General features: G+C 43.3%; 1 protein-coding gene across 3 annotated transcripts; it reads right to left on the reverse strand.

Moving 5' to 3' along the window:
• Positions 1-11,665: 11,665 nt before the first annotated feature.
• Positions 11,666-24,447, reverse strand: UBLCP1 (ubiquitin like domain containing CTD phosphatase 1). Of its 3 annotated transcripts, none has more exons than XM_005523625.3 (11): positions 24,339-24,447; positions 21,943-22,136; positions 21,017-21,108; positions 20,536-20,621; positions 20,332-20,447; positions 19,202-19,300; positions 18,192-18,229; positions 16,002-16,100; positions 15,449-15,565; positions 13,983-14,110; positions 11,666-12,681 (listed from the first exon to the last, which is right to left on the reverse strand). In XM_005523625.3, the coding sequence occupies exons 2-11, from the start codon at positions 22,094-22,096 to the stop codon at positions 12,654-12,656; spliced, it is 957 nt and encodes a 318-aa protein (XP_005523682.1). In that variant the 5' UTR covers positions 22,097-22,136; positions 24,339-24,447; the 3' UTR covers positions 11,666-12,653. The 3 variants fall into 3 exon arrangements, with proteins under 3 accessions (XP_005523682.1, XP_005523683.1, XP_087919838.1); XM_005523626.3 differs by having other exon boundaries at positions 24,397-24,442; XM_088063712.1 differs by having other exon boundaries at positions 21,943-22,133; positions 24,339-24,435.
• Between the last annotated feature and the right edge of the window lie 179 nt (positions 24,448-24,626).

A 24,626-nucleotide genomic window follows, 5' to 3' on the forward strand; every position in this document is an offset into this window, starting at 1 on the left:
TTTGCAAGCACCTAAATGCTGAGCACCTAAACCTCTGGACCTTGTTTGGACAGAGCTTGAGTGTTTGCCTCTCCCGCCACAATCCCAGCTTTGAACTCAACTAGGGCACAATGCCTAAAAAGAGAGGCCTCAGCAAGGTGCTCAGCACAACTAATACCAGCTACTCCTCTGGTAATCCACATAACCCAATTCTGGCAGATCCTTTGTCATTTGGTAACTTCCCAGGCAGCCAGCCAGTGGCTGAGCTGCCCAGACAGAGCTTTGTGCTGGAGCTGGTTTGGAGCTTCTCTTGGACCAGCCGCCTTTGATCCTGACGTTTTTCCCATCCCAGCAAGGGTTCTTGCAAAATCTGCCACCTCTTCTTTGAAGGAGACCAACCCTCTCTGTGGCTGTACAGCCTGGGCCCTTGCTCAGGTTTAAATTCAGATGTTACTGAACTTGACAGGACATCCAGAGCGTGGGCAGGGTTGAGGGGAGCAAGAGGCACAAGTGGTCATGAAGAACACATTGGGAAAATGCCTTTCCTTATCAAAACTCCAGCTTGGAGCAGGATGACCTCCACGATTCCTTCTACCCTAGTTAACCCTGTGATGATCCTGTGACGTTGTGTGGCACTGGACCAGCTCCATGTTCAAAGGACAGGAGCAAAAAGACCCCATTTTTAAGATGGAAAACGACATTTTAATGAGAGAAGGGCAATGGGGCATCTTTAAGCTTGACGTGCCCTCAGTGACTCCAAAATTGTCATAGCGTATTGCCATATCTAATCATTTAAATCTGGAGGCTGAGATAACAAGGACAGATCACAGGAGAACAGAAATTGCAGAGGTTCACTGTTTAATAACATGTACTTTGTTTTTTCAGAGAAAATAGCAAATAAAACACCTCCATATTTCACAGACTCAACTACCATCTCCTCCACCTGTGCCAGGGAAGAGGAGAGTGGGAGTAATCTGGTTTGAGGAATGGCTTCCCTCATTTTGGGACACTTCCCATAATGTTGTCCCCAGGAGAGGCCAAGAGAGGCAGTAAAAACCACTTCTGTTGTGATCCATCCTTCCAGCTGAACAGGCACATGGATCCAGTTAACTGGGATGCAAAGGATGCTTTGCTGGTGCCAGGTGTGCTCGCTCTTGGTTTTGGAAATCTGGATTCACCTTCCCAGTGGGGCTGATGGATCCCTGGGACAGGGCAGCAGTGGCCACAGGATGACCAACTTGAGCTCCCCTCTGTGTCTGGCTGCCTCCCCAGAAACACACCCCAAAACAGAAATCAAACCTTCAGCCACTGTTTCTCCTTGATTTTCTTCCTACACCTTTCAAGTTGTGTTTGGTTTGGGTTGTTCTGTGGAGTTGTTTTTTTGTTATTGTTTTTTTTTTTTTTGACAGCTTTGAAAGGTGAGTCATGATACATTTGAGATCTCTCTCAGATAACATGAGCATCTTCACAGCTCTTTCTGTCCCTGGGGGAGAAGGGGCAGAGGCAGGGATGGGAGCCACCCCTTGCAGTGGAATGAGGGCCAGGTTCTCCCTGCATTTCACTCAGCAGTTAAAATACAATCAGAATGCAATCTGTGCATAGTCTCACTGCAAGGAAGCCACTGGTCCCAGCTGAGCACCCTCCTGTGCCCAGGCCATGCCCATGGCAAAGGGAAGGATGTTATTTCCCTCTCACAGCTTCACTCTGCTGGTGATGCAGCCCATCCTTTATGGTGTCCAGGCTCTTGGCCCATTTAACTTGTGAGCTCAACTGCTTCCTCCTCCTCCCCCAGCACAGGCACGTGTCACTGTCATAACTCAGTTGAATCCTTTGCCCTACTTTTTTCCCTTGACATTCACAGTGTTTGACAAGGCTTTTCAAGCTGCCATGGGATGATCCAAGGGTGGTGGTGCTGACTGAAGGGCTCCCACAACCCTGCTGGGGAGGAAGCTCCGGACTTGGTGATCATTCCGGTTCACCCTCTTTTCCCAAAGAGAAGCAGGCTGGATCAGCTTGGAAGGGACTTTGGTCCAACCCCTGCTCATGGCAGGGTTAGTGCTGAGATCTTATCAGCTTGCTTGGGGCTTTGCCCAATTTAGCACTGAGAGCCCACAAAGGTGGATGTGCAATCTCCTTGGGCTGTCTCTCACTATGGTAAAGAATTTTTTCCTTGTGTATCCAATTCCAACATATTTTTTTTTTTTTTCAACTGTCTCATCTCCAAACCATGTACCACCATGAAGAGTCTGAATGCACCTGCTCAGGAACCTGCTTTTTTACAGGTCTTTGCTGTTATATCCCCCTGAAATCTTCTCCCCAGGCTGTGACCCCACCTCCCTCTGCCTCCCCTCACCAAGCAAATGCTCCAGCCCCCAACCCTCTTGGTGGTTTTTCACTTCAGTTTTCCAATGCCTTTCTAATTTTGGGGCAGAGCCCAAAACTGAGTAGTGGAAAGGCTTCTGAACCATGGGGACAGGGAGAAGGATAGTTCAGGGGGCACGTGGGAGAGCTGTAGGAGTGTTTCAGGGCACTGAAAAGATGTAGATGGTGACATTTGCAGGGAGCAGCAGGAGGATGTCAGAGTGTATTGGGTTCTCTATGGATTAAAGAACAGCTGAACCTGCCCTGGGGTGAAAGGGCTGCCAGATGTTGGGAATCAGCCAACAGTTCCCTCCTCTCTATCACAGCTGAAGGGCTCAAATAGGAGCCCAGGGGAGGGATTTGTCTGTTTTCATGGACTACAGAGCAAAGAGAAGGAGTTTGCTTAGAGGTGTGACTGTTGGTGTTTGTTGTTTGGGAGCTGGTGGGGGTTTTGTGGGTAGGCTGTTTGTGTGTTTTTTCCCCTGAAATAAACAGTGTAGTTTAGGACCTTCTTACAGGAGCAGCTGAAGTAATTTTGTGCGGTGTAGGTGTCCTATAAAGCAGCTCTAAAAACACCGGGGAAGGCTTAGGAAATGTAGATGAGAAGGATTACCCCAACAGAGAAAGGAAGAATGGGGGAGGAATAAGATTTACCCCTATAGAAATGCAGGTGTCACAGGAAGAGCTGCTTGTCCCAAACCCTGAAATGAGGTGGTGCTTCAAGGCACCTCTTTGGCTTTGTCACTTATGAGCAATGAGGGACAATGGCTTCAAGAAGAAGGACAGGAATCTGGAGACAGCAGGGCTTTGGCAGAGCTTCCATCAGGAGTTGAAGGATAAGGTCAAAACGGAGCTTCTGCTGGGGCAGAGGGATGCCCTTCACCTTTTGAAGCTAAAATTGCTCAGTTAATTGTGAATGAACAGGAGTGTTGCTATCGTGGCAGGGTCCAGCTCTGACGCTTCTGGCCTTGCCAAGGAATGTTATGCCTTTTTTTGGCAGGGTGATTTTGGGGAGTCACCTCTGCCACCACTGCCTGGGAGCCGATATAAACACATCCTCCGTTTCTAGACATGCCCTACATCCTTTTGCACAGCTACACCAGGCCAGCGGGGGCTCGGATTTTGTGTGATTGTGGTGGTGACCCATAGGAAGGAGCCAGGAGAGGCTGCAGAAGGTCACCTGCAGCCTTCCCCAGCCCGCAGGATGCTCCGTTCCCGAGCATTGGGCTCCCTCTGGTGACAGCCGGGAGCTGGGAGCGAGCTCTGCTCCTGCTGGAGAGGCTCGTTTTGGGAAGGAACCCCAAAGCCCTCTACTCCTGCCCACCTCTGGGAGAAGGGCAGCTCTGAAAAATTGAGAAAAATGCAATTTTAGTGGTCCTGCTCGGGCAGGATCCATCACCTCCCATCAATAATCTCAGGCACCGGGTGCAGTCTCCTTCATGTAAGGGGTAAAAGGTGATGACTTTCTTGGCCTGAGAGTACTCAGTCCCCTCTCTTCCCACAGGGCATGGCTCACCTCTCCTGCACACCCTGGAGGAAGAATTCTGGGGACAGAAAAATGCAGCTGGGGTGAGTTGGCTTTGTATCTCTGTGATTTGGGGAATGCTTTTTTGGTTACTGTGCCAGGTGCAAACATTGAGATTTAGCATCAGTGCTGGGGCTCTGAGCATGGCACGTTTGCTGCACTTTTCACTGAACTCCTCTGAGGCTTGGGCTGTGTCTCTGTGAAGGATTTCCCCCTGAGAGAGGAGACACAGCCAGAGCCTGCTCCTGTATCCAGCAGCTGGGGGACAGCGCAGCCTCAGCATCCTTGTGACCCCTGCACCCCAACAGGGTCTCAGAGGAGCTTCTGCTGCTGAGGGTGTGCTGCTGTTTGCTGTCCTGTCTCGCTGGCATTTCCAGGTCCTGCTAATCCCTGGGAATGGTCCAGGCCTGGAGTGGGCAGGGTGCAGTACTGCCGATGGACACTGGATGCTGCCACAGACCGGCTGCTTTTATTTTATTTTACTTGTCTCTAGTTCTGGCATCAGGCTGTGATCCATGAAATGATATTTTTTCTATTTTTTTTTTTCCTGGTAAAGCCCCAGCTCCTGGGCTGTGGTGATTGGGTGAGACATAAGCATCTACCTCCTGAAATAGATATATATTTGTATATGTTTTCATGTAGTTTAAGCCTTTCTAAGTTGAGGTCAAATCACGATTTAAGAAGTAGGCTGAGAAAACTCAGAGACAGAAAAGCAAACTTGCCTGAAAAATCAGCATGGAGTTGTATAGGAGGGAGCAAACAATTCCAGTGGCCTAAACCCCAGGCCCTGCTTTGTTTGCAGCTCTGATCAGCCCTGGGGCACGTCCTGCAAATGCTGCCCTGGTTGTTCCAGGAGTCTGGCAGATGTCAGATATCAAGAGCTCTGTGATCCTCCTTGCTGAGCTCAGATAACAACCCTTATTTCTGCTATCACAGCTCCCCCAGTTGTGCCAGGGTGTGCTGGTCAAACACCCAGCTTTGAGCAGTCAAACCTCAGCTCCCCTCAACACAGGAGGGAGGACAAGGTGTAATTAGAGATGAGCCTTCAGCCCTGTCCTTGGCCAGTGGACAGGCCTTGGTTGATGGTGCTTTGTTCATGAGAATGGAGTGAAAAGCACTTGAGCTTCCTGGCTGTGCTGTGGCTTTGGTGCCTGGTGGATGCTGGCACAGCGATGGAAATATGAGAAATATGGGAGCCACACTTTCCCTGTGGGGATTTAAATGAGAGAATGTGCGGTTTAGGGGCTGCTATGGGGTCAGTGGGAGGATATCTGGGGTAAAGGAGCAGCCTCGTGGTAAAGCTGTGCCAGCAAACAGGAATTGGCCTTTTGGGGCAGTGGGAGGCTCTTTCTGCCCTCAGGGGCAGTGCTGACCCCAAAGGGGTTCCTTGAATTTTCTGTGTTGCAGCTATGCCAAGGTGAGTGCACTCAGCAATGAGCCTGGGAATCAAAATGAGCAAAAACTCTCCTTAAGATCAGCCTGGGTGGTTCTGCAGCTGTGGCTTTTCTCCAGCAGCAGAAGGTCCCTGACACCAGGGCTGAGCTGAGGTGGTGCCTGCAGGGAGCTGGGTGTCCAGGACACTGCTCTGGGACATGAGGGTGGCTGAGATCTCTCATCCCAGCCAGGAGCTGGGGGGAAGCAGGAGGGCAGCACCTGCAGATTCCCTCCAGCCTTGCCCTGTTGCTTTTGGGGCACATCTGTGCTGTCCTGAGAAAATCCTGCTGTACCCATGTTTCACTGTGACTTAGGAACAGGGGAGCAGCACTGATCCAGGGGCTGAGGGATGCTTTGGGTGAGCACAGCTGCTGCTAGGTCCTTGCAGGGCTGGAGAGTGACACTGGCTGCAGTGTCCTTGCAGGGCTGCAGCCGTGTCCATGCTGTCCCTGCCAGGTGAGATCAGGTCACTCTGTGCTGTCTCCTGCCCCTGTAAAGCTGCTGCAATCCAGCTGTCACCTCCTAATTGGTTCTGGCAGGAGCTTTAGCTGAAAAGCCCCTGTCTAGTTTCCTTCCAGACTTTAGAACAGTGCTTGTCCCATGCCTGTCCCAAGGCTTCTGCTCACTCTTCTGGAAAGGCAATGCAGGAGGGAGGTGTAAAATTCATCTGATTCTTGTGAAAGATGGGCCAGTGCTAGAAACTCTGCCCTTGAGTCTCCATCTGCCCTCCTTACTGCCTGAATAGTCTGACAATTTAATAATTGTTACTGCTCTCTGGCTTGATTCAAGTTTCTTTGGAGAAAATACTGTGACTTTCCTTCCCCAGTTTCTGGAACTGCCCCCTGTACTTGACTGACTCAGTGGATCTGTAATTATACGTAACGCCTACATTTCCATTAAGGGATTTCATATGTTAATCTCACAGGATTTAGTGCTCATTTTGGGGTTTTCATCTTGCCAGCTGCCCATAACCTCTTAGTGTGAAGTGCTGGGTTACCTGCAGGGCCAGCAGAGAGGCAGACAGGCATTTCTCCCCAATTCATCCTGATCCCAGCACCCAGCTGAGGCTCCTGGACCACCAGGGCTCTCAACACAGCTTTCCAAGCATCAGAGGGCAATGAATATCTCTGCATCAGTGACCTAAGTTTAAATAGATATCTATTTTGTAGCATGTCTCAGTTTAAAACCAGGCAAGCTGTCATAAACTTGGTCAGGGATTGCTGGGCTGAGTGAAGGACAAGCCAGGAACTCATTTTAGCCTCATCTCAACACCATAAAACTGCATGTTACGTGATTTACTAATTGCAGAACTAAATCTACCTACATTTTTTGAAGTGGAAATGCCCATACAAAATGTAATATTTTCTTTCTGTTTAAAGTCAGAAATTTCAATTATTTGCCTGCTTTTTTTTCCAGTGACAGCTACTCACTAAATCCAAACCAAAGCAGCTTAACAGCTTCTGAATGTGTTTATCTCAGCTAATTTACTATTTGTGGGAGTGGGGATATTGCCTAGGTGTAATTACAAACCCTCTGTATCTGAAGCTCAGAATTTCCTTCAAGAGTTAGACACAAATAATTTTGTTTTTAATTTAGTACCATTTGTTATAGAACAAGATTTTGCAACATACCTGTTCTGTCTAGTCACATCTGTAAGGGATTAATCAGATTAAAAAAAAAAATCCCACATCACTTTATCATTTTCATCTCCAAGGCAGTTTAATACACTTAACTTTTCCAAAAATGTGCTCATTTTGGTCCTGATTCAAGAAATATCCATCATTAGGACAGCAGAGGAACCCAAAAGTGCATCAGTTGCAGTTCAAGTGTCTGCTTGAAATTCTGCTCATGTTCCCCCACTAAACTGATGCAGCTTTCACTGCTCACAAGTGTCACACACACCCCTGTATGCCATGAAATGTGAACTGAATATAGAAAATTGGATAAACAGTCGTAAGTTTTGCAAAATACAATTCTAGAGCCACCTCATCTTGCCCTAGGAACCAAGGTGTCTTAGAAAGGTTTACTAGGATTTGTTAAATTGACAATATTCTTACTGCTCCACCATTTGTGTTTTGAGAATGACCCAAACCAGGGGGGAAACACCTGAGGGATAAAGTTGGGTGTTCACCAGCAGAGCTCTTGGCTTGAAGCTCATCAATCATTTACAAAGCTCCTCCAGCCCCTGAGTCATTCCCAAGCCACAGCACAGTGCCTACTGTGAAGCAGGAGCCCACTGGGCCAATGAAACAGAGACTGAAAGATGCAACACACCCACACCAAAAAAGAGAGGGGAAAAAAATCATAGGGCATTGAAAAAAACAAAGCTGGGAAGGAGATTTTTTACCCACAGTTTTACTATAAGAACATGCTCAAAAGCAGAAATGTTGAATGAGCTCAGCATTGACACACATATTTTTATTCATCTGTGAACATTTTCCTCCAGTGTGAAACAATTTAAACAAGTTTATTGACCAGCCTGTGGGCCATCATTCATGGCCAGCTGTGCTCTGTGCTCTGGAAGGAGCGTGACAGATCCAACTCAAAATCCAGGGCTTGATCTTGCAGCACGTAGAACAGGCTGGAGATGAAAAGCACAATCAGATCTGAAGGTTGAGAGAATTGACTCAGGAATTTATAGTGAACTGTGACTTCTTTGATGTCCTGGTCCTGAGCTTGACTTGCTTTCCTCTCAAGAGCAGCACAAATTGTGAAGAACAAGGCTCCCACTGTTGAACACCAAATGCTTTAACACCACAGATATTTAGAACTAAAAATCTGGTGCAATCTTGATGTTTTAAACACCAAGGTCAAAGTCTTCTGGGGTGTTGCAGAGGGGGAGGAAGGGACATCACTCAGCAGCAGTGACCGTGCAGGCTCTGCTCCAGGTCACCCGGTCCCCTTCCACACAGGAGCTGCAGCCAAACCTGGCCCCTGCTGTGATAAATGATAAAAGCTGCTCTTTTTCTGATACATAAACACCTTGACAAATGGTGAGCAGAGTGGGTGTGCAATTCCAACTAGGCAGTTTAAAGAAGAAAAAAAAACACAACAAAAACTTCCAAGGGGTGTTAATGATGCACTTTTCACTGTGCCCAGTACCCCAGCCATCGTGCTCTGAGCATTATGCAATTTGAGAACAAACTCCCTTTGACTTGTACCCATTCTTAACAGAAAATGAATTGGTGGGAAAACTATTTGCCAGGAGAGATAGAAATTAATGTCATGGCATTGTATGTGACTGTGTGTGGCAAGGACACAGGCCAAGCTCAGCACGGACTCCTGAGAGCTAAATGAGCATCCAAGTGCTCAAAGCAGCATCAAAGGATCTCCAGAGATGAGCAGACTTCCTAAATAACCATAAATAATGAAGCTCAGGGCCATATGAGAAAGCTCATCAGTATATAAATAGTTCATTTTGAAGTTCTCGATTATAAAACAGCATTGGAAAAGGGCATGGATGAGGTTGAGGCCCTGTGTGATTATCAGTGATCCAGAGGATAATGGGGGATGATAAGATGGGCTGGGAAAAATGGGTCTGAAGTGGTGTGGTGCAGCAGATAAAGCCAGGAGAGTCAAACTTGGCACTGTGAGCCCTCAGAGCTGTTTTTCACTATTTTTAGGAAAACCTAACCAGAGCTGTTCACCTGTCATCATGAGGCAGCTCTTGTTGAATCTGTGGGGGGTGCTTGTACCTAAACCATGTCCTTACTCGTGCAGAGCCCATTCAAAGCACAGATGTCAGCACTAGTCCCTGGTAACAAGATATTGCCAATATTGCTCACACAAGAAACTTGTAATGCCTGCAAGATGTCCCTTGTCTTCTCCAGGATAGAGCAATATTTTTATCATCTACTCCTGTTACTCTCTTCCTCAACATTTTCTTTTCACTGGAATTTTTCTCTGTCAATCCCCCAGCCAAAGCACTTCATCAGGCACCCCTTGCTGTGTGCAGCAGTTGCTAATATCCATCAGTACCTGCCACAACTGCTGTGGTGACAACAGTGAAATGCCCAAGGATTCTGCCTCTTCATCCAGCATCTCTTGTTTTAAGCAGCTTTAATGAGTCAGGAAAACTGTCTACTTTTCTTTACCCTCTGAAATACAGTTTTTACCTGCCCTTTGTCTTATTGGGAGCAAGTATTCAGCACTTCTCACATCAGTCTTAAATACATCCTGAACAGACAGAGTGGAAAATTGTCTTAAACCCTTTGGCATCCACTTGCTGTCAGTTGAATGTCAAGTCAGGAATGAAAATTGGCAACTAGCTGTAGATTTCACAGTCATGCAGCAGGATTTGTGGGGCTGAATTTACAGTTCAGTTCCTGGCTTCAGCTCTCACTCCATGTACCTCCAGTGATGAGCATTCATGCCACGGCGAGGCATTGGAGTTGTCAGATATCCAGCTTACTGAAATAACTTCATTTGGAAATGGGCTGTCTCTTCTGGTCTGAATAACCAGTCAGAACAACATACAAAATGTTTGACATGTACTGGGAGCCTGAGACAGTCTCTGACACATGAAAATATTTAGAGTAGTTCAGACTTCATTAAATGCTTCTCCAGAATTTTGCAGAACAGTAAATGATGAGCTCTGTAATTAAGCTGTACGCTCCCTCTCTTTAATTATACTTTAATAATGTTTCTTTTAATAGAGATAGTGAAAGCCATTAATCAAATACTTCTCAGGCACCTCAATAGAATCTAGAAGGAAAGTAAACGTTAGCTGGGAATAAACCTTTAAACTTTGCTGTCCGTAGTTATTCTCCAGGCTTAACAACATTTTGGAAATACGAGTAGGTCAAAGCTGCCTTCCCTATTGGAGAAAACACCAGCACAGGTGTTTTCCTCTGCTTTTGTGAGCAATAAATACATTGTTGGGGGCTAAGCAGAAAACTACCCATTTATCCTTGCAGTTACTGTGGTAGTTTGGCACAGTCCCATTGGAGGTGTAGCTCAGAGCAGCCCTGTAGTGCAGTAAGGATCTGCTCTGTGTGACCCACTCCCATCTTCCTGAGCACCTCCAATTCTTTTATTGCAGGCTGTTAGACCTTCCTATTCCCTTTAGTGCTATTCCCTTTAGCTTCTGCCTGTGGACTTCTCTATGAAGGTGCTGAACCCTTTCCTAACCTGCTGATGCCACCTGCCCCCACAACCAACCATGGCAACAAAATCCAGATTTCTTCCTGCTGCTTTTACCATTTTTAACCCACTCTTCCATCAGTGACCCCTGATTCTTGTAGCTATTTGAACATCAGGCTTGTGCTTACCTTATCCACAGCTTCACGGTTTAAAAAATCTCAGCCACATCTCAGCCAAGTAAATCCCAGCAGCATTTTCAGAAGATAACCAAATCAAACTGCAAGACTAGTCTTCAAATAGAAAATATGGTAGGGGAAATTATATTAGTCATAAAAGACATAACAACTTGCCAGCAACAGCACTGTGTTACAATCACATTGAGATCACACTCCCATGTTCTAGGTTAGCTTATAAAATATTTGAAAGGGGAGTGCACGTCTCATTCAGGTGAGTGAATCCTCTCAAATTCTGGTACAAAACCCCCATGTCACTGAAATAAAATCCTGTTTGATTTTTTAAATGTTCCTTGTATAAAGCATAAGAAATGAGTTTTGCTCATTCACTGTAACCTGTTTGTAAGCCAACTTTGAGCAAAAAAATACAGGCACATGTTTGAATATATTCCCTTGTTTGGTTTTCTCTCTCTGCCCAGCACAAACTCCACAGGTGATTTAATTGCAATGCCTTGACTTCTTCCCACTGTTCAAAGTCAAAGGAATTCCAGTGCTGTACACCAGTCCTGCATTCCATGATCTCTGCTGCTGCAGCTGCTCCAGGAAAGGATCACTGTTACAAGCTCAGGGATTCTCCCTGTGCTGTCTGTACAGGGTCAGGCAGCTTCTTGATCAGAAATCAGCTCTAGGAAACAAAATTCTTCATCACCCTCCATACTTACCTAAACCATCACTTTTATGCATCAGGTTTCTGGTTTGCTCTGTCAAAGCAGCTGGGGTTGGCACTAAAGCACACAGAGCCCTGGACAAGGAGCTGGATATTTTCTGACAGGTCGCTGAGCCGGAGCCTCGAGTGCTCGTCCCAGCAGCTCATTTTTGCCTGCTGTCCTGACAGCCTGTCGTGCTGTCAGGGCTCCTTTCCTGGCCAGCCTGGTGCTGCAGCACTTCCCTAATCCACAGAGGCACATCCCAGGCTCTTACTCAACTCCTGACGCAAAGCTGGTGTCTCTGGAATCCGAACAAATCCTCCAAATCCCCCCCGCCAAATTAATATTATCGATGGCTCCTCTCTTATGCAAGCTAAATACTGAAGGCAGCACAGGACACAAAGTATGAAAAAGGTATTTATTATTTACACAACTGCTATAGTTCCTTAAGAACAATATATACCATTTTTTTATTTGAAAGGGTCAGTCTTCTTTCAAATCCATGAACTGCATAATGCACAAGTGTTGGAAATGCCAAACAGCAGTCACATCACACTTCTATAGTGCAGGCATAAGCAGCGCAAGTAAATGATATTTTAAGAACAGTATGGCTGAATATTGTATTTAAACACAGTGTTTGCACTTTGACAAGATTTAGCTAGAAGAGAACAAGGGTTTTGTTCATGCTTTGTTAGGAATGTGACTTTCCCATCTGAGGTTTAAACCCTTTATCTGACATATGGGGATTTTTCAGGCAGACTGCTTTTTACTGACCAAGTAACAGTGGGTTTCTCTCCCTCAAACTTCAATCTTTTCCAGTAAACACTGCTTTATAGTACAAGTTCACACACTGGGGTAAACTGGCCACAGAGGTGGTACTTTCCCATCTTACTGTCTTGCACAGAGAAACACTGACATACTAATACATACCAAACTTAGACAACTTGTAATTTATAGACTTAAATACTGGAATGGGAGAGGGAGACTGTTTCTAAAGATGGAGGGAATAGAGGACTTATACAATTCATACACTGCCAAGGTTGGCTTTTTAATCAACTTTTTTGGTCTAAATATTTTTTTTTCTTTTCTCAGAATGGTTTTGGTCTTTGATGGTTATGGTTGTATTTCAGCAGCAAAGGAGAGGAAAGTATTTTGAGAAGTAACACCAGAACTGAATGCAAGAAAAAGCAACTGACTTGTTTCTCCCACTTTGAGCTTATTGCTGTGATCTTTTAAAAACCCACAACCAACCAACTGGAAGACCAAGTTTAGCAGTCGTTCTGGCATTGGGTCCAGTGTCCAGCACTATTATACTCTAGCACAAAAGCAAGGAAAAGTCCAATGATCTTAGTGATGTTCCCTTCAATTCAGTGCCACACAGTTTTATTAGTGTTATTGTCCTTGCTTCTTTGAAAGATACCTGAAAGAAACAGAAGTAGAGTTTTTCACCAAGTAAGAGGTGGCCACAAATATACCTGGGATCTTAAGATCAAAGTATGACTCTGCTTTCTTTTCTCACCAACAATCCTCCTACCGATAACCAAAAATTAGAAATGCAATCAGTACCACTTGTGACCTTTATTTGATTTCAACATCTTTCAATTCCAAGAGAGGTTATCTTGCGGTAATTCAAAGTCATGTTTTAGTTAGACTCTATCAGGCTTTTTAAACAAAAGGGAGGAAGGATATGGAAACCTGTTTCTTTCTATGAGGATGGAAAATTACATCACTTGGAGAAGTGGCTTTTATATCCTTTCAGATAAAAAGGCCCATTAGTAATGGCACTCCTTCAAATAAATTCAGGGCTTTAATGAACTGATCCAGCATAACCTGAAAAGAACAGCAGCTTCTCTGGAGAATCTGAGTGATTCTGAACTGCTTGTATTCTGATCTCACAGCTCTCTTAGCACCAGAGCTGGAGCAATCTGCCTATGTGGTGTGACAGTGAAGGCTTTGCAAATACTCTAGGAGAAAGAACCCAACCAATTTCACTGACACTGTGAAATATCCAGTGAATGTCACCGCTTTTATGCTTTAACATTTCACTTTCTGTTCTAATCAGAAAAGAAAAATTGCATCAAGCCTGTAAGGCTCCTTTTTTTAAACACAGAAGGAGTGGTTTTCCAACAGTTTTTCTTCACACGCATTGAAGCCTCTGGCTGTTGCATAAAACCAAGAATAATTTTTCTCCAGTCCTTCAGTTAATCATTTTCTAGCAAGAATTAGGATGCTAACTGGTGCCCTGAGCACTTGGAAAACTCCTGTTCATAAGACAGTAACTTGGAGCTGATGAATCCTGTAGTACCACCCAACCTGGATGGTGCCTGAGAACTACACTAACACCACAAAGCTTTCAAGTAACTTCTAGAAAAGTTGCCTTAAAACAAAGGATTTGGGATCTGAACCCACAGTCTAACTTTGCTGGGGTGGAAAGAAAGAGTTTTCCATGATCCTGCGAATTTCTTTTCCTTTTAGGATGTGTAATTGACAGTGCTGAACATTGGAGAAGCAGGAAAACAGATGAGTTCTGTCAAAATCTTATCATTTTAAGGAAGCTGCCCCAGCACTACAGTCCTATGAAAACTCTCATCAAACTAAAAGACCTTTATAACTGTAAGTTATAAAGTTCATCAGTTCCATTGTTTCTGGTGTTTGTAGAGACAACCTCAAGCAAAACACTGGGGTCAGGGACAGAAGGAATCAAGAATTATTTTTTCTTACCTTTCCCAATGTTTGTGATTCAGCTCCAAAAAGTCATCTAATTTTGCTATTTCTTTGAGGTATTGGGTGAGCTTCAGAAGCTCCTTGTCTTTATCCCGATTTAAATGTGCTTTCATAAAAGGCCTTATCTATACAAAAGAAATAAACTGAGAAATAACCATTTTCTCACAGAAAGAAAAAATGCTTTAGATTCTCTATCATTTACCACCTGACTAAAATATATTTTCAGTTCTATGACAAGTTATAACTTATCACAGGTAAGAGGAAGAAAAACCTTTTCCAGTAGTGGTCAGATCCAATTTGTCCTGTTCACACAACCTGGACTGAGAGGCTTTTACCTTGCACCAGCCAGAAAATATTTCTTTTCTCTTGCACTTCTTCAAGCCTTCCCCTCCTAGACAGACTGATAAAATGATCTGGAATGGACTGCCTCATTTTCTAGTATGCTTTCACAGAGATTTTTGCAGGAGGGGTTTTCAGCTCAGCATTCTGAGTTGTGTGGCATCATTGGAACCAGATGCTTTTTTTCAGCAAAAAGCCTTTGACTACAACCAGAGCCATTGCAAAAGGAGATGTCAGAAGCAAAGCTTATCTGACAACTGCTTTAAGCTTGGAATACATTATACCTGAGCATTGTTTTAGTGAGTCAGTGCTCTTGTCTGCAGCTGTTAACAACACTTTGACAAACATCTTTCCAATCTGAGCTAGAGGGACCTCCTGGATAATCTCCTCCCAGCAAGACCTTTGCTATTCCTGATTCTCCTCCCAGTTAAGATCATCTTGTTAGATCTCATCAACTGCTCTCCACTTCCCATCATGGATACTTTCAAAAAGATACCATCTTGAACTTCTTTTTCTTTTTAACTTGTGCAAGTTCTTCTTGAATGTACATCTTGAGTGTACAACACTGCTCTACCATCACATGTATGTAGAAATTTAAGTTGCACTCTTCTTACTCAGAACCAGCAGTAATAACAGAGCACACACTGGTTGACTGTTGTATAAAATGAAATATTTGTTGTTCTATAGTCAAAATGGCTCAAGGTATTAATTATTTCTCATATGGAATACTTGTGATTATCCTGTCATACTATCATGAAGTACAGCCACTTGTTGTTTGACTTATTTTTGAATATGACCACTCTGGAGACAGAACATCACATTTTCAATGGTGCCTCTCTGCAATGCCCAGCTTGATTACAGCTTGTAGGTATAACTTAAGCAGAAATAACAATTTCATTGATTTTGGTAATCTCTTAAAAACTCAATAGCGACACAAGGTTTATTTAATACTACTATTAAGGAAAGCCATACAAATGGCACTGTAAATTAAAAGGTTTAACAAAACATGCATCTTTGCTAGTTAAGAACAGTCTTTCTTTATGCTACAGCAAAGCAGTAGGAGAAAGTACTACTTGAAGTATCAAGAAAAAGTAGCACTAAATGAAGATTCCAGTCTACATTACCTTGAGTCCATTCTGTGGGTTCATCAGGAAGTTTCGGCCAATATCATCAAACATAATAGTATTTTTTTTGCTGTAATATTCAGAAAACTTTCCCCAGATAACACCAAGAGGCTTCACCTGCAAACACAATACAATACAAAGTATCTGAGGTCAATCAGATCCCATGCAGGAGATGAAAATGCCATACCTGAGTCCTAACTTGAATGAACACTTGTATTCTTTTGCTTTACCATTAGCAGGTGGTTTGGTTTTAACAAATTAAGATGTGAAATAATATAACATAAATACCCCCATACTAAGGAAAACCTTTTTGTTGGTACTAAGTTTTCTTGCAACAGTTACCTACTGCTTGATTTGAAAGCTGTGACATCTAAATATACCACTCTAAACATTGACACTTTCAGTAGAAAAAAAAAATCTGTGGTTCCAAGATTCTTGCAGTTTTCTTGCATGAAAACTCCCAAACAACTTTTTTTTGGTGGAATATTTTAAAGGGGTGTGATAAAATGAGAGCTGAATGTAGAAAAAGATTAGGAGAAAAACTGGTACTTACATCTATTAGTCCTCTCCGAGGAGTGTGCACTGTTATCATGGCTGCACTGTCCAGCATGAAAGTTATCTTGTAGTTTGCATTGGTACTCACCCCAAGCTCCTGCATCACAAAGATTTATGATTAAAGCTTCTAATTATGACAGTTTTACTGCTCAACAACTGGAACCACAATTATAGTACATTGTTTGTCACGGGGTGAGCTGTGGAGGTTTACCAGAGACATGCTAAAAATAGATACCTGGGGAAATTTAGATTTATTACACAATGAGGATCAAAAAAGTGCACACAGAGATTTATTTTTAGTGTTTAATATCAGGAACTTAACAGCTGATGCCGGCAGAAAATCAAAGCAACTTTGCAGAGAAGGCAAAACACAGAGAGGTTTTGCTCATACCTCTGTTCACAACCTCTCGCGCGTTCCACACACCTCAACTTTACAGCAATTGTGTTCTGGCTGCTCTTTGCTCCTCACAGTGATTTGTACAAATCACAGCCCAATCCAAGATGGAATACCCAGGAACAGCTCACTGTCACTGTTCCCTCCTGCACATGTCCAAGATAACCAATGTTAGTGTCAATTTGCACTTTTAAGATTTGGTAACTCCTGAAACACTCTAAGTAAAACAACCTTTTTAGAAATAAAACACTTTATCTAGATGAGGGAGCATCATTTCCATTTCAAATCCTTTCCAAAGCTGAAAAGTACCAGTAAAATCTGCTGACATGCCACAACACAGATATTGCTGACAATTTCTGGTGTATGAAACAGCAGCAATATGCAAACCTGTGTAACAGGGAGAAAATATCCACTGCAGCAGCTCTCCTGCAACTATCCAGCCACACTTAACTGATTTGCTTTTATTTAAAAATGGAATCTTGCAAATGAAATGCTCTACCTACCTGGGTCAGTATCCTGTTACACTGACAGAACCAGTTGTTCTAGAATGTTTGAATTTCAGGCACAAAAGGGTGGTAACTGAGAGATTAAATTTGCTTGTCTGATACTCCCTTCTTTTTAATGCTGTTCCTGCTTTGTACTTTAAAACAGGAACTTTAATGCCAGCCATTGCTGGAATCACAGCTTCTTCCAAGTGAAACTTTTGGAGAGAAGCACTCCTGCTGCCACCAATTTAAGCAAAAACAGAAAGTGGCATCTAGTGGCAGGAATCTGATTGGATCAGGATCCTGGAAATGCAGAAAGGTGCCCAGTGCAGGGGAAAGAGCCCAGTTTTGAACAATGGTTTTCCACAAGATTGAGTCCTAGCACTACTGTGACAACACCAAATAAACATGTGACACTGCCACAAGAATGCAATGTTTGCAACACTGATTTTACTTGCACTAACTCCACTTCATAGCTCTGATTAAAGATTCTCATTTCTGAGAAGCACTTTTGTTTAGAAAAAATTGTAGCAATTAATTATTTTGATGAAGAGAACGCTGGAAAAATGTGCTTTGCTCTGTGAAAACCTGAAAAAATACTGCATACTTAAATTTATAAAGGTTTATAAAAAATTTATAAAGGTTTTTCCTGGAATGGAAATAACTTTTGATTTATAAACATAAAAAAACCCCAACCCACCAACCAAACACACAGCAATTCTTAGTAAGCTCATGAGCTTTACAGCTAAGGCTGACTGTAAATATGTTTACCACAAAGTCAGCTGTTCTAAACTGCTTCCTGCCTTATTCCAGTAGCGAAGAAACCAGAAAAGGAAAGAGCTCTTATGGGATGTTTAGTAAGGCAGAGGAAGCAACAGAACCCTGAGCTGCAAGAGGTAAAGATAAACATGAAAAGAGTTTCCTCTTGATAACCTACTCCAGCATGTCACATCTGTCTGTTCCTTTAAAAAAATCATATTTAAAGACTGGAGCTCTATAATTAGAGGTAAGATGAAAGCAACTGTGGAGGGCTGTGTGATGAATCCAAGTTTCAGCAGGCACTGACTTGTGTTTAGCTCTGCTAAATTTAGCACCTACTGCTGATAGTTTGTGTGGAATTCTAAAATTAGATTTAATCTAGTTTTGTGATAAAGATAATTTCAAGTGACTATGGAAATTGAAACAACTCAGGTTATGATTCATACAACCTCCCCTGTTTCTAACCTGCTCTACAACGCTGAGCATGAGCCCAACTGCATGAAGAGTTACCGAGGTCAGAAACAAATCAAATGTTTTCAGAACAACTTACTTTCATTTTAGCTTCAATCCACTTCATGTTAGTAGCAGCTGAAACAAAAAGGAGAAAACAGAAAGAATAGTTTATCAAAATAAGTCATTGGTAGGCAAAGAAAAGAACTAAGCCAAAAACTTGTTCACTTAGTATGTCAAATTTTTATACAAAATTTAATTTTAGGAAGATTAGGAAGCTGCTTTGTTGCAGCTTTTAGGGCCACTGCCTTAAAGAAAGTCCTCCTTCATGGAAATCTATTTTTGTTTGGAAAAGCTTACTATTTAAATGAACAACTAGATGAAGCACTGCAATGATTTAAACCATTTTCTAGATCAGCTGTTACTGAACTACAGCCTGCAAGACCATAGGAGTGGGATACAGCTGCCCTGAGGAACCTCACTGCCCCTGCAGGATTCCCCCTTGGAAGCAGTGACAGGAATACATAAAATCTGGCAAGGACAAAGTGTCAACGCTGCCAACTGGCCTAAGAATATGTAGAAACATTGTTCAAAGCTATGAAAATGTAATTTTGTAACACAGTTTAATATGCTTTGAATACTGCACTGGCTGAAGTCTGTTCTTCAGCTGTTGGACAGGAATTGAACTGGAATACAAAGGATCAACCAATCACCCCTGCAGACAGGAGAATTTGGTTCATTTGGCAGTTCACTATGTGTTGTCTGGATTGAAATTACTGGTAAAATCACTATCACACAGTGTTCTAATGTTGATTATACAGTTCTGCTATTTCAAGCACTTCTTTGTACAAAGTAACACTCAGTAAAATGATGCTGAGCTTTATCCTGTGACTAGACTCATTTTTGTGAGCAATATGTGGTGCTTTTTCACATAAGAATTGGCATTTTGGTAAAATATCTCTACTAGTTGTGTGAATTACAGCCAAACATTTCTGTATCGTTTTAGATCTTGTGACTCACACTAAAAAGCAATATAAAAACCTCCCACCTAGAGTCTCTGTTCTGGATGACAATTTACAATAAATTCTTAACAAAGAGTATAATACTTACACCAAATTACAATATCATAGTCCTCATATGCAGAAGTCAGGAATTCATGAAGGTATGGCCTCATCAGCTCTACCCCAGTTTCAGCACATGACCTGTGGTCTAAAAAGAATGTAAGAGATAAGCAATTCAGTATTAATGTATTAGCTGTTAAAGTCCAGTCTGATTTTCCTTTCTATCCAGAGACTCAAAGAGTTTCTTGAGGAGAGCACTGAAGCACTTTAATGATTTGATATCAAACTCCCATTCCCATTTTAAAGGTGGAAAGACAAAGCAGAGGGAATATTTATCTGTTGGTCTCACAGCTACATGAGGGCAATAATTAAATCTAGAGATCTCTGACTATGAGTATCTTTGAAGAGTCAGGGCAAATTATCTGTGCAATTAGCAAATTAGTAGCTGGCCAGATATGAAACAGATTCCTTCAAACCTAGTCCAATTAATTGTGTGAACATCTATCAAGCTCATTTCAGAGATGCAAACATTCCCTGTAGCAATTCCAAACCTGCTGCAAAATCTGCCAGCAGAAGACCTCTCAATAAAAATTTTAAACTTAGAAATAGATTGAATTTTGATGTCAAGATTGGAAGCAGATGTCATCAAAAAGCAAAGCTAAGGCAAAGATATAAGGGAAGGTATTTACTGCTCACAGTCATGCTGCCATGGCACACCTACAAACCAGAAAGTTAAGTCAGAAGGAAAATTCTGGCCTTCAAAAAAAACCAGCTTGGCAGAATTTTCAAGTAAAACATGTTTTTGTGAATGTTTAGTAATGATACATAAATAAAATTTGAAGCTGCTCTCCCACACCCCCCAAAAGTACAGTCAGTCAGGTACAGAATGAGTTAATTACTTTACAGTATATTGCCCTGCCATTGTGATGGTCAAGATACAAGTTGTCAAGGGAAGGACAGAAGACTAAATTGCTGCTTTTTCATGTCTTTTTGCAGCAATTAAATAGTTGCTGCATTAAAATCAACAGCACAGAACATTTTAAAATGCTTTCTAAAACATGAGCAGAAGACTACAAAATCATACAAAGCAGAAGCTATGTTGTACAACTTGGAAACCTGATCTGGTAAATAAATCGAGCTCTTAAACAAACAAAACCCACAAATTGCACAAAAACTCACCAAATAGTGTATAATCAACATCTAGCACCAGCAGCTTTTTCCCTTCTCTAGGAGGATTCAGAATTTCCACTTTGTATTCTTTAACTCTACGGGAAATTTTTAGCAGATTTTCTTCCCTGATGTAACAGTGCAGAAAGTTACAGTTAATTAAAATGCATACTCTATAGTCAATAATAAACTGTTTTAGTAGCTTGAACTCCTAACCTATTTTCTACTTCCACAACTTCCTCTTCAATATCAAAGTCATTGACCACATCATCATTATCTGGAGGTGGCCCAAGGACATCTTCCTAGAGGAATAAAAATAATAAAAGATAACAAGGATCAGAGAGGGAAAATAACAATGGCTATCAAGTTTATGTTACTGCATATTACAGGGCAGGAATACTATTTAACCAAAATTGTTTCACTTTACTAGTGGAAAGAATTACTGAAGTTTACTGATGATTGTTCACATTTAAAAAGTCAGTGAGTATCACTATAATAGGTTTGTACTTCAAGTGCAGAACACCACAGGAATTTCATCAGTACATTCTGCAGCAAAGTTTACATTAAAAATGCCTACAGAAATCTATTGTACTATCCTTTTTTTTAAATGATGACTGGAATATTCAAAATTTAAAATCATAATTAGGAGACAAAGCATTTTTTCCTGTTCAAGCTAATAAACAAGCAAATTATTTACCAAACTCTCTTCACGAGTGCCCATCATCATTATCTTAGTATTTGGTTTCAACTTGAGGGCTCCAAGCTTAACATCATCATCTGCAGGTTTGCCTGTAATGCAGATTTTTTTTTTTTAATTGGGGTAGAGATTTTAGGAAATGTCAATACATTCCATGCTTAATTGAAATAAGCTCCCTGTAAAATACCAGCTATGCCAAGCTGTGTTATCATTATCTTCCATATACAGTGCCCTGGTTTTGGCTGGGATTGAGTTAAATTTTCTTCTTGGTAGCTGGTGCAGTGCTGTGTTTTGGGTTTAGTACGAGAATAATGCTGGTGGCACACCAATGGTTTAGCTGGTGCCAAGCAGTGCTTACTCTCATCAAGGACTTTTCAGTTTCTGTGCTCTGGCAGTGAGCAGGTGCACAGGGAGCTGGGGGAACTGGGCAAAGGGATATTCCACACCACAGAACCTCATGCCCAGTGTATAAACAGGGGGGAATTGGCTGGGAGACACCGACTGCTGCTCAGAGACTGGATGGGCATCACTGAGTGGGTGGTGAGCAACTGCACTGTGTCACTGGTTTCTCTTGGGTTTTGTGTCTCCTCCTCTTTTCATTACTATAATATTTAGTATTATATCATATTTTATTAACTTTCAGTCACTGAACTCTTCTTATTCTGCCCACGAGGTTTACTTTTTACTCCCCAATTCTCCTCCCCACCAGAACAGGGCAGTGTCAACTACTAAGAAATGACCAAGCAGATGTATTAATAATTAATAATACCCAGTGATGTATAAAATGTCTCTATTCGTGTTCATCCTGGAACTACAACTGGCAGGTGGATGCCCTGTTAATGCACACATCCTGCCTAGGATTAGGGGATGTTTGTCCTTAACCACCTCAGGCACATCCCCCACAAACAGTAAATAAGGACAGTTACCCTTCATTTTAAGCCCAAGCAGTTTTTGACGCTCTGGTAACACTCCAGTAAGACCTTTCAGAGACTGTTTCAGGTCCAACACTGTGTCTTCTTCTGACAGCGAGGTTATCGTGTACTCCTGTCCACCCCATTTTATTATGAGAGAGAGAGACATCCTTGAAGCATATGTTCAGTATTACAGCCTGAAAAATCTGCTGCAGGAGGGAAACACAAAGATCATGTAAGGAAGAAAGAGGAGAACTACTCTTTTCAGAAGACAAACCACAACATCTACTTAAAGCATTCTTGGTTCTTTATTATATTGGACATCAAAGAGCTGCTTGTTTCTCCTGAGCAGATGATAAATCTGTTGAGAAAGTGCTGAAACAAAGGGAGAAAGAACAGTGTTAAAACTGGGGCTCCGAGTTCCTCTTTGATGTTTTTAGCAATGTCACATTCACATCTGCTGTGTGTTCTGTGCAGGTACAGCCTGTGCATTGCACACTCAAGCAAAGCACTGCAGCACCACAAAAGCCATTGCAAAGCTCAGAAACGTCCTCTGCAACACTTATGCAACCAAACCAGCCATGGGTGCCTTTACAGCTGTAATAACAGAACAACAAATATGAAATCCCCAACATATATAAGCCCATAAAAATAGTTCAAAGCCCATAGTCCATTTTTGGCACTGGATTTCTCTAATCCCTTCCACTGTGCAATACCTGCAGTAATGCACACCCCAGGTCACATCTCACTGTAGCAATATCAAAGCAGGAATTTGAAAACAAGGCCAAAACACACACCCACACAACACAATTACACCAGAAGAACTGTACTTTCATTGCAGTGCTGACAAAATAACCATAATTATACTATCTTTAATTTACACAGCATCATTTATACAAATTGTATTTAACAGTTTAGTCCTACATTAAACACAGCAGAAAAAACAAGATTTTTAGCTTAATGCAAAAGGAAGAACATAGTTTTTCTCTGTTAGGGCTTAGAAACAGAATCAAGGATATAGAAAGGTATGAAAAGGCTGCTAGAGACAGTCAGGAGATGAAGAAGGCCTCTGCATCACTGATGGTGAATTGTCCTCAAATGACTGATATTCAAAGAGCAGACCTGTGAAAAATCTAGGGTTATCAAACTTCAAGAAATGCAGGTCTGGCAATTCAAAAAAGTCTCAGAAGCCAAAACTCTGATCCTTCTTCCTCTCTGGATTTGTATTCTCAGAGGTTACCCACACTCAGAAAAAATTCTTTTACACAGTAAAGGCTATGGGGAACAAACCTGTAATTGCTCAGGCATAGCCACCAAGCTCAGAGCGGACGAGAATGAGTCCAGGTACAACCTCCTTGCTAAGGACACTACAAGCCTCACCTCCAAACTATTGCCCCTAAGAGCCCTGAAAACAAATTGAAGAGGAAAACTTGTATCATTTGGAAATTAATTAATTTTTTCCCCCAATACTGTAAAATCAGATTGGGACCTGGTATGACACAGTGAAAAAGACTCATGCAAAAAGGGTCTCAGAAGCACTAAGAAATTCTACTGAGGCTAAGGCTGCATGGTGTAGAGGACTGTTGATACAGTCATTATCATAAATTATTCCTGTCCATAATCCTTATACTAAGTCAGAAAGAAGAGTTCATTGTCTGTTTCCTTACCTGTACCATACACCTCAAATCATTCTGCAATGACATGCACAGAACAAGAACTCTAAGCAAACTTCTGCAGTCTCTGTCCAGTGCTAAATTGAAAAAGATCATCCCTCCAAAGCTGAGCACTTGGCCAACCCTCAATCCTTACAGATCTATAGCTCTGTCACGATAAATGCTATTGGAAACAAGACACTTCTATTCTCTGCCAAACCACTCAGGTCCGAATCAAGCAAAATGGGAAAATGGTTTGGGAGCAGAAAAAGACACAGGGATTTCCAAAGGTTCTACCATTGGGGTTGGGTGCCATATAGAATTGAAGCTAACACAGCTTCCTTTGGTTAACTTCACCTTCAAGGCCTCTACAAGACCCTTGGGCCACTGAGACCCGGTGGGTTGGAAGGCCACGGGTCAGAGGAAACATTCAGGTTCTGTTGTTAAAGCCCTGCACCGCTTTCCTTGGGCGATCGGCACCACAAACACAACCCGCCTAAAACACCCCAAGCGCCCGCTGAGCGCACGGGCCGCGCTTTCCACAGCACCGTAACACGTGTGGGACGGGCTCTGGGGCCGGCAGCTGCTCGGTGTCAGCGGGGCTCTCCTCCCCCGCCGAGGCTGCCCCGGCAGCGGCGCGGCCCGACCGAGAGCGCCCGCTCGGTGCTGCGGAGCCGCTCCCGCCCCGCGGGGGCACCGGGCCGGCCGCGACACCCGCCCGCCCCCGGCCCGGCCTCCCCCGGCCCCCGCCGCACCCACCGGGCTGTGCGGGGCCGCCGATCCGCCCCCGCCCTGGCAGCGCGGAGCGGGCGCTCACCCCGGCAGCGGCACCGGCTCCGTCCCGGCTCCGCCGCGCAGGAAGCGGAAGGGGCGCGCGGCGGAAGCGGGGGGCGCCCGGGTGGGCGCGGGGCCGGGCCCCGGCGGGAAGCGGCGGCCCCGAGCAGAGTGAGGGCAGCGCGGAGCGCGGGATGCTGCGGGTCATGCCCCGGCCGGGGAACAGGAGCTCCGCGGGGCTGCTCACGGCGGGGTCACGCAGCAAACCGGGGG

This window comes from Pseudopodoces humilis, chromosome 17 (genome assembly GCF_049639895.1).
Source record: "Pseudopodoces humilis isolate 2021_Gansu_Grassland_sample_001 chromosome 17, ASM4963989v1, whole genome shotgun sequence".
Lineage (NCBI taxonomy): Eukaryota > Metazoa > Chordata > Aves > Passeriformes > Paridae > Pseudopodoces > Pseudopodoces humilis.

Coding starts and splice junctions, on each gene's coding strand:
- UBLCP1 (XM_005523625.3), bottom strand. CDS start 22,096: ATGTCTCTCTCTCTCATAATAAAATGGGGTGGACAGGAGTACACGATA. Junction 20,448..20,535: donor GTTGTGGAAGTAGAAAATAG/GTTAGGAGTTCA, acceptor CTGTTACATCAG/GGAAGAAAATCTGCTAAAAA. Junction 19,301..20,331: donor TGTTGATTATACACTATTTG/GTGAGTTTTTGT, acceptor CATTCTTTTTAG/ACCACAGGTCATGTGCTGAA.